This window comes from Aegilops tauschii, chromosome 1 (genome assembly GCF_002575655.3).
Source record: "Aegilops tauschii subsp. strangulata cultivar AL8/78 chromosome 1, Aet v6.0, whole genome shotgun sequence".
Classification (NCBI taxonomy): Eukaryota; Viridiplantae; Streptophyta; class Magnoliopsida; order Poales; family Poaceae; genus Aegilops; species Aegilops tauschii.
Genome location: NC_053035.3, coordinates 423,363,831 through 423,374,427, shown reverse-complemented (window position 1 = coordinate 423,374,427; position 10,597 = coordinate 423,363,831). Strand labels below are relative to the sequence as shown.

The following is a 10,597-nucleotide window of genomic DNA, read 5'->3' as shown; positions in this document are numbered from 1 at the left end:
CGCAAGCGCCAGATCCTGTCGCCGCCGACCGCCAACGGGCTTTGCCCTCCAACATGCGCCGACGGCGGTGAAAGGGGGTGAGGGAGAGGGGCGGCGGTGGCGGCGTTTAGGGTTTCCGTGTGAGCCGCCCCTAGAGGGCGACACGGGGCGAGAGGTCGGGTGGGCAGATGCTAATCTGAAATGTACCCAAATGCCATTCCACCAACTACTCGCTGGGTTCACTATTGGGTGAGAGCACTTTTTGGCGAGAGCGAGTTATGGCGCCCTAGGTGTACACGTCGATGTGAGCCCGCCGCCTCCCTCCGTCCACGTACAGCTCTTGCACCTCGTTCACGTGGCCACGGCCGCGTCCACCGGCGACCTCCTCACGGCCGCTATAAAGTGCATCAGCTACTCGCTCACGGAGACACAGCAAAACAACGTCAGCCAAGTGACATCGTCCATCCATTAAGCCACCACCAACTTCTCAGTTCTCTTCGTGCGTTAACTTTTCTACTCTGCCTTGAGTAATGGCGACCATGGTGGCTTTGAGTTCCTTCGCCGTCGTCGGCCGGTCCGCCGCCCGCTCTCCAGTGGCGGCCCCGCGCCGGAGGACCCTCGTCGTCAGGGCCCAGACCGAGGTGAGCTTTCACGTCACGCACTTGACTGCATCGCATGTTGGCTAGTTCGAGACTCGACCTCAACGTGAGATTCTTTATGCATGTGCAGCCTGGCATGGACTCAACCAAGGAGACAACGAGCGCATCGACCTCCTCCTCCCCGAGCACGAGCCCGACCCCGACCCCGATCCCGGCGGCACCCAAGCCCATGGCCAAGAAGGCTAACCCCTCGGTCTGGGACGCGCTCGCCTTCAGCGGCCCGGCGCCGGAGCGAATCAACGGCCGGCTGGCCATGGTGGGATTCATGGCGGCGCTCTCCGTCGAGGCGGCGCGCGGCGGCGGGCTCCTCGACCAGGCCGGCAGCGGCGCCGGGCTGGGCTGGTTCCTGGTGACCGCGGGGGTGTTCTCCGTGGCATCGTTGGTGCCGCTGCTGCAGGGCCAGAGCGTGGAGAGCAAGTCCAGTGGCTTCTGGAGCGCGGACGCCGAGCTCTGGAACGGCCGCTTCGCCATGCTTGGCCTCGTCGCGCTGGCCGCCACCGAGTTCATTACCGGCGCGCCCTTCGTCAACATCTAAGACGACGTAGTGTAGCGCTGTGGATTCTTTTCTGCTGACAGATCGTAATAGTACTAACTGTTGTAGCCACGTTGCAATTTTGTATTACTATCGGTGATTGAATTCTGTAAATCTCATGTTTAGGTTGTTTTCATGGCTTCTTATCCTTTGCTAGTATGAGTCCACGAGTGTGGCGTCATCGCAACATCTTTTTTTTTCTTTTCTTGAAAAATTTCACCAACGTCCTCTTGCGGCTAACTATATATTTGATAACGCCGAATATTTTTTAACAAAATATAGACGGAAACGCTCATACGTACATACACATATATACTCACTCATATATAAATGCACACATGTACATCGTGTCTCTAGTCTCTATGAGCACTTCCGAGAGACGGGCACATCATCTTGAGATTGAGGAAGCCGCCACAGACGCCTTCGTAGTCGACGAAAACGTCTTCTCCTACTGAACATGCATCACTGAAAGGCCTGGAATAAATCTAGAAAAATGCGAGCACCCTCGTATCTGTGGCTAGCATGTGCTACATGTTTATCTGCTAATCTGTCACGTACTCATATGTTTACTTTGACTATGCTAATTACTTAAAAACTTATTCACATTAGCTATATACATAAGTCGCATGAAAATTAAATTTGGGCCAGTCAATTTTTAGGCGTTGATTTCTGCTTTAAGATTTGTGAAACTTTTTTTTTCCGGATTAATCTGTGTGTTTTATTGGGATTTTCCATTTTTCGACAGAACCAATATTTGGGTCAATCTATTCTTAACGGGCCGAAGCCCATTGCAGGGCATAACCTTCTTCTTTCTCCTTTAGTTTTTCTATTTTTTGTTTCTATGTGTTTTTGTTTTTCTTTTAATAGTATTTTTAGGATGTTGGATGAGTGTAATTATATACAAACAAATACTATATAATTTGCGCCATAATTTCATGAGTATGTGATTATTTTTTGCATATTATAAAAAAATGCAATTTCGGTGGAAAGCTGTGTGCAAGGTTTTTAATTTTCTTCTCAAAGGAATTACCAACGCCACTAATTCATTAATGTTTTTAGAAAAAAAATTGTTTTTTTAATTGATTTAGTCTTTATTTTATTTTCATTCTACTTTAAGTGTAATATCAATGCCACTAATTCATTTGTTCTTAGATTATTTTTCTGCGAAAAAATCATTTTTATATAATTATTCTTGCATATTTTTTAAAAAGTGCATTTTTATGTAAATTTTGTGCAAATTTTTTAACTCATGGTTTCAAATACTTTTTCCCATTTTATTTCTTCTTAAACGGTAAGACCAATGCCATTAAATTTGCTTTTCCTTAGGAAATTTAATTATTTTGAGTTTTTATATGTTTTCATTTTCTTTATTCTTGAAGGTCATACTAATGTGTTATAGGGTGGAACCCGAAGTGGAGATCTTTCACGAATTGGAGGGCAAATCCCCAAGAACAAGAGGAACGCAAAGGGGAAAACACAAGAGAACACTCAAGAACAAGTCCAATCACACATCCACTAGACTCAAATCCACACAAGATCCACAAAGGTACATAAACAATAAGAGGAACATGGGTACATGGTAAAGTTCATCCCAAATCCCGAAGGGAGATGAGGTCTTGAATCCCTATAGGATCTCCAATGGAGGCCTTGCACTCCAATGGAGTCTTCTCCCTCAAGAGAAAATCCACAAGGGGAGATACATGAGCTGAGCTCTAATGTCTAGATCTGTTCTTAGCCACCCTTAGAAATGAGCTAGATGGGGAGTACTTATAGCGTATGGACGAATTGGGGGAAAACGGGGGTACAAGGGTCAATTTGCCCATAGCGCACACAAGCACAGCCGGCGGAGTCCGGGCACCCGGGGGTCGCTGGGATGAGGAGGACAGGCACCCGGGGGTAGGGGTGCGGGCACCCGGTGGTGAAAGCCTGGGCACCCGGGGTGGTCAGGGGCCGCACCCTTTGGTAGCCAGGGGTCCGGGCACCCGGGGCATAGGAGGCTGGGCACCCGGGATGGTCCGAGGCCTCCGGTGCTTCGCGTCTTGGTGTCCCACTTCCTCCTCCTTCTCCCTTCTTGGATGGTGTAGATGTTCTCTTGCGCTTGAACTCCTCCTCGTCGTTGAAGAAGCTCGGGTAATACCTATGCATGCACACGAGAGGGATGTCAAGTAGTATACCATCCTCGAAGGGGTCAAGTGAACACATGTAAAGGAGATGGTTAACCTTTATGTATGTGAAGTAGATGTCGCACATGTCACTTGGCGAAGGGACTCTTGACATGGTGATGTCCGTAGGATGCTCCGCATCATAATGTTAGTACCTTACTAATTCAGTAATTCATAATAAAGACATTTTTGCGAAAATTCCACTATTATATGCTTATTCTCGCATATTATACACAACGTTTGTGTAAACTGTGAGCAAATTTGATCGGTAGTTTATTTTTTTGTTTTCACTTTCTTTCTTATTAAAGACTAATGCAAATGCCACTAATTCATTGTTTCTTAGATTTCTTTTTCTTTTTGTGTGTGTAAGTATAAATGCAATTACTAAGTAATATGTTGCTGAGTTCTAGTAAAACGTGAAAATTGCACTATTATATGCTTATTCTTCGCATATTTCAAAAACGCGATTTCAGTGTAAAGTTGTGTGCATATTTTAATAGGTTTTCCTTTTTCATTTTCTTTCTTCTTAAAGGGTTTCATTTTTTCTTAGAAAACATTATTATTTTCATTTTGTTTATTATTTATTTTACTTTTCTTCTGAAAGGGTAATAGCAATGCAACGAATTCATTCTTCCATATAGAACTTCCTTTTTTTATTTTGTTTTAGTTTATTTAATTTTTTATTTTGTTTCAGTTTTCATTTCCTTTTTTTTGTAAGGCTAATACTGATGTCACTAACCCATTACTTTTAAGAATTTTCTTTTGCGGAAATCTCACTAATAATACATTTCCGATACATATGTATGTATATATATTTTTATTGCACATATAGTCACTAACCGTTGCATGTATGTATATATATATATATATATATATATATATATATATATATATGTGTGTGTGTGTATATATATATATATATATATACATACATACATATATATATATACCGGTCACCTACAAAGGCTTGACCAACACTATACTTATATAATAGAGCAACATATAATTAACGTATGAAAAAAATAGGTTGGCTTGCCAGTACAGGACTGGAGCAGCCCATGCTCCAGCTTGCACACGCTGCGTGAGCTTGTACGGCGGCAGGCGCTGCAAATTGATTGACCAAAATTTGTAGTCAGTCGACTTGTAGGTAGCCACTCTCAAACTTATTCATTATTTTCATATATATGGCACATTTTTTTGTCATAATTTTACCTAGAAACTCATGGGAGTTATCCTTTATACCATTGATTTTGCCTGGTTCAAAAAGCATAGCCATTTGCTTTCTTTTGGTATAATACTAATGAAAAACTGATGTTTTTGGTATTTTCTTCGAGAGCATGGAGTTCTATGTAAATGATTTACCGTCTTTTTGTTTTGTGGCAGACTAGCGTGCCCGTTGATTTGACACCCTTGCTACTGTTGCCAGTTTGAGGGCATCACATAGGCGCTGAATGAACCAGGTGCCGAACAAGGAATCATGCGGTTTCACAAAATATTGTCGTGCTTGGATGTTGTGCATGCAAAAATGTGTAGGTGTTATTGCATATAAGGTTTTTAAGATAAGAAGGTAGAATGGCCTGCTCAAATTTGTCCAGTTTGGAGTGATCTTGATCATTGCAAAACCATGAACTTTAACCTCACGGATATATCGAGGCTCTCCTATCGGAGGAACTCAACGACCTTTTCGGTCGTATAGCCTTTAACGATCTTCCCTTCTTCCGGGTGTGCTTGATTCCCAACACAATGTTCTCGGAATTCCCAGAAAACATTCAAAGGGATATATGCTATGCAAGAATACGCGGTTGTACATCTTATCTCCTACACGTGACCAAATGCTAGCACATACGCGCTCACAGCCATTGCACCGTTTACTCTCGGATGTTCACAAGGATAACAGACATTAATGTAGCATAATGATATTAACAAATGATAAAATCTCGTATAGTGACGATGCATGTGGGGCTTAAATTGGCCGCACATAATGCGGCCCATTTTACACGCGTTAGTTCCTTTTGAAATATTTGCAAAACGCAAGTACTAAAAGTAAAGTTCAACATATTATGTGTTATAAATATTATACATGCAAACGATGATTAGTACTACATAAAAACATTTAAATATACACACATGTATTATAAAATTGTTTTTAGTAAATGCGGGCACTTAAAATGTTTAATGAATATAAAAACGAATACACCTGCGGCTTATATTTAAATTATTCAAATTGATGAATATAAACATTTACTAAATATTTATGAATATTTTCTTGTGACTTATATTAAAAATCATATAATTTAAATATTAGCACGACGGAATATTTGTACGAACATTTTAAATCTTAAATTATGAGTATTTTTAATTGTACAGACATCGAATTATAACTATGTGCCTATAATCAATGAAATGTTTGTAGAATTAAAATAATATTTATGAATTGTAATGTTAAAAATATTTGCATTTTTTTAATTATACAAACATTTTAATAATTTACAAATATTATTTTACATATACATATATATTTAAAATAATACATGATCAGTTTAGAAAAGTAATTTATTTCGTTTGTATGTATAATAAAATTTATACCTCACGAATATTTAAAGGTTATTTTTATTACTACCTCCGTCCTGGTTTATTAGTAATTTAACTAACAAAATGTTAATGCATGTCATAAAAACAATATAATTGAAAACTATGTTTAAATACGAATCCAACAATATAATTTTTGGTGACATGTATTAATATTTTGTCAGTTAAATCTATAATAAGACTCAAAATACAAAGGGGACTTATAACCAGGACGGAGGTAGTACTGAGATTAGAATTCTTTTTCTGGAGGAAAGGCCATCATGGCTAGCTTTATTAATTCAAAGAACAATTACATCGTTCACAAGTTGGCCAACAATGAACACAGGAGGTTCATTTGTCCAACTATAATCACACTTATTACAATAACTAAACTTTGTTAGCTCATGAGCAACAGAATTTACTTCACGAAAACAGTGTGTGAAGATGACCTTTCCTATTGACGTAGCTACGTCTATACATTCTGCAAAAATTGCGGCTGCTGAGTCCCACCATTGATCTTGACCTTGGCAATAGTTTACCACATTTTGAGAATCTGATTCAGCTTCAACTCTATTGAACCCCATAGAATTTGCCAGGATTAACCCATCCCTCATTGCCATAGCTTCCATAGTCATTGCATCTGCAGCATGGTCATAAAATCTGCATTTGGCTGCTATAAATACTCCTTTTTCATCGCGCAAGACAGCAGCCGTTGCCCCCATACCATCATCCGCGTGGTACGATGCATCTACATTTGACTTTACAAACTTCGGTTCTGGCCTTGTCCATTTATGTTCTCTCACTTCCCTCTTCTGGATTGACTTGAGATGATTCCCAACTATGGCTAGGATCGAGTTTGGCCATCTAAACTGAGGTGGGCAACCATCATGATGAGTATGTTGCCTCCGCAGCCACCATAAATACCAGCATCCCGCCGCGACAACTTCCTTACAATTCATACTTGGCATAAGAGGCAGGGGTTCATCCAAGTCTAGTAGAAGTGATTCCAGTATTACCGAACCAGAGAGATCCATTCTAGCTGCAGTTCCTATTCGGTCCAACAGGCCAAGACCTCGCCACAAACACTTCGCCAAGTCACATTGGAAGAGAAGATGACGCATATCTTCTGGACCTTTTCTACATACTGGGCATTCTCCACTAACTGGTATATGTTTGTTTGCCAGAATGGATTTTAAAGGAACTATACCTCGCAAAGCTCGCCAACAGAAGATCTGTATCTACCTAGGTACTTGTAATTTCCAAAGCTGATTCCAAATCACCGTTTGCAAGGTACTACTGGAGGTCAGATTCTCTCCTAGTTGACCTCTGAACTTATGTGACCATTGTACTTGGTATGCTGTCCTCACTGAAAAAATTCCATTTCTTGTGTGATGCCAAGCAATGAAGTCATCGAAAGCCTGAAAATTTAGTGGAATTTGCAGGATCCTCATTGTGTCCACTGGATTAAAAATATCTCTGATCAACACATCATCCCACTGACCTGTAACTGGATCGATTAAGTCTATTACCTTTGATATCACAGTGTGTCCTCGAGGGGTTATTACCTTCCTATCTGGGCTAGATGGAATCCATGGATCCTCCCAAATATTCACCTTTTCTCCTGAGCCAATTCTCCATATATACCCCCGCTTGAAAGTAGTCAGTCCAGCAACGATGCTTTGCCAAGTGAAGGAAGAGCCTCTCTTCGGCCCTGCTTGCAATAAATCTGTTGAGGGATAATATTTTGCCTTCAAAATTCTTGCACAAACTGACTCTGGATTTGTGATCAATCTCCAGCATTGTTTAGCAAGTAAGGCCAGGTTAAAGGAATATAAATCTCTGAAACCCATTCCTCCATCACATTTTGGGATACATAATTTCCACCATGCAAACCAATGTAACTTTTTATCATCTTCTTCATCTCCCCACCAAAACTGAGCAATAACATCTGTAATATCTTTACATACGCCTTTTGGTAGGCAAAAGACAGACATAGCAAAAACTGGTATGGCTTGAGCAACAGCTTTTAATAGAATTTCCTTTCCTCCTATAGATAATTGTTTCTCCATCCAACCTTTTAAGAGTTTTTTGATTTTTTCACAGAAGTGTTTAAAACAATCACTCCTATCAGCCCCAACTAGTGCAGGAAGGCCCAAATATTTGTCAGACAAGGCTTCTGTAGCAATGTGAAGTTCCTGACTAATCTCATATCTAGTTTGAGCATTTGTATTTGAACTGAAGAAAATACTAGATTTACCCAGGCTTACCATTTGACCTGAATTTTCCCAGTAGGTATCCAACACCTGCCGTAAGGAAGTTGCATTCAACATATCTGCTCTCATGAGAATAAGAGAATCGTCAGCAAATAAAAGCTGCGAGACTGACGGTGCATTTCTGCACACTCCCAACCCATCGATGCCACCAACTTCTTCTTGAAACTGCAGCATGCTGGATAAGCCCTCTGCACAAATCAAGAACAAATAAGGAGATAAATGGTCCCCCTGCCTTATACCTCTGGTAGGAATAAACATGTTTGTCTCTTGGGAGTTGTACCGAACTTTATATCTGACTGAGCTCACACATGCCATTATCAGATTAATCCACTGATCATCAAAACCCATCTTATGCATCATATTTCTCAGGAAAACCCATTCAACTCTATCATATGCTTTGTGCATGTCTAATTTGACAGCACATAACCCAGCCTGACTATTCTTGGTATTCTTGATCTTATGGATGCATTCATAAGCAACTAGAATGTTATCAGTGATCATTCTGCCCGGGACAAAAGCACTTTGGGTAGGTGAAATAATATCAGGTAAGATGCTCTTTAACCGAACTGAAAGCATCTTAGAGATTATTTTGTACAAGACATTACATAAGCTTATGGGGCGGTACTGTGTAATCAGCTCCGGGTTCTCAGATTTTGGGATCAGCACAATTGATGTATCATTCCACTCCTCCGGAATCTGCTTTGAGTTTATAGCATGTAACACTGCAGCAGAAATTTCATCACCCAAGATGTGCCAATATCGTTTGAAAAATATTGCATGCAGCCCATCAGGACCTGGGGCCTTAAGGTCTCCAATACTAAATACAGACTTACGCACGTCCTCAACCGAAAAAGGAGCCAGGAGCATAGTATTCATCTGATTTGTCACTTTGGTTTGCACTTTCTGTAGCATCTCTGGATCGGTGTGCTGGACTTCAGACGTAAACAGGTTCGTGAAGTAACCTTGGATGTGAGGGTTTAGCTCTACAGTACCTTGCATAATATCACCATTATCATCCTTCAACTTTTTGATATAATTCTTTTTCCTTCGAGCCAAAGCAAAAGCCTGAAAAAACCCAGTATTTGAACTGAGATTAGAACTTACATTACCTACAAATTCCTAAATAAAACTAACAGGAGCAAATGGGGCGCACTGACGGCAGTCCATTTGAGCCCCACAAGCGCCTCAATATGTCAAGACGTGAATGGTGTAGGGGTCAGGACCGACCTTGACCGAACCAAGGGTTGGGCGTTCGACACACGGAGCCCTCCATTTTTTTGTTAATTTTAGTATGTACGTGCGGGACCCACAGGCCATAGAGTAAAAAAATGAAATTCCATCTTTCCAATGTCAACGGGGTCTTTTTTGGAGAAAAAATCAAGGGGGTTTTCGCAAAAAACTGGCCACACACCCTCTCTTGGATTCACCGGTGATGACGTACGTGGCGCCACTGAAGATTGTCTTGGACAGCGGCGAGCTCCGGAAGTCACGCAACATGGAACCTCATGCCCGTTCTTCAAGCGCGATGCTCCCAAAAGAGTAATGACGTACAGGACGTCGCCATCATGCCGGTTCAGCTTCGAACCAAGGCTTTCGCCCGAAGACCGCTACCAATCCCAGGCGCGAGAGCTGGAGATGCTGACACACCTTGGCGACGCCTCCAAGGAGAAGAACGACACCCACGGGCGCCTTCTTCGCCAGCACCGATCACGGGCAGGAATTTCTTCCGGATCGCCGCACACCTCCATCCCTGCTCTCCAGATTGGGGCCACATCATCCAAGTTGGCCACTCCGCCGCTGCCTCAGCACTTCACCATCATAGCCGAGAAGTCGGGGTCCCTCCAAGACCCGCACAACCAGAAGCACATAGCCATACCACCAGCACCTCCACGGTTGAGAACTCGCCGAGCTCCCTCCATGCCCGACCAAGGGTCGCCGGACCGCACACCAGCCGCCAGGCCAACTCCCGACAGACGACTGTGTCACGGCCCTACAGCCTAGATCGGACCCATTCGGCCCGCTCCACCGCCTCCAGCACCCACGACCACGAAGACCAGGAGGGGGACCACGACAGAGGCACGAGGACCCCGACGTGCTCGGTGCGCCGCAAGCGCAACTACTCCTAGCCGAGCACCACCACGCCACCATGGCCGAACCGCGCCGCCGCCTTGACCCGCCAAGTCCCGTGTCGTCGCCTCTAGGAGGGGCCACCGCGCCGCAACCAACTCCCCCTGCGAGCCCCAGCCACGCATCTCCACCCCACTGCGAAGCTCCACCGGGCGCCGTCACTCTAGCTTCAGGTCTTGCAGCCAAAAACTCCACAACCCCCACCACCGCGGGGGGGGGGGGGGGGGGGGGGGGGGGGGGGGCGACCAGCGCAAGCGCCAGATCCTGTCGCCGCCGACCGCCAACGGGCTTTGCCCT

General features: G+C 43.3%; 1 protein-coding gene across 1 annotated transcript; it reads left to right on the top strand.

Annotated features, from left to right (window-relative positions):
• Positions 1 to 382: 382 nt before the first annotated feature.
• Positions 383 to 1,306, top strand: LOC123496874 (high molecular mass early light-inducible protein HV58, chloroplastic-like). Its single transcript, XM_073500133.1, has 2 exons — positions 383 to 620; positions 709 to 1,306. The coding sequence occupies exons 1-2, from the start codon at positions 510 to 512 to the stop codon at positions 1,171 to 1,173; spliced, it is 576 nt and encodes a 191-aa protein (XP_073356234.1). The 5' UTR covers positions 383 to 509; the 3' UTR covers positions 1,174 to 1,306.
• Positions 1,307 to 10,597: the final 9,291 nt, after the last annotated feature.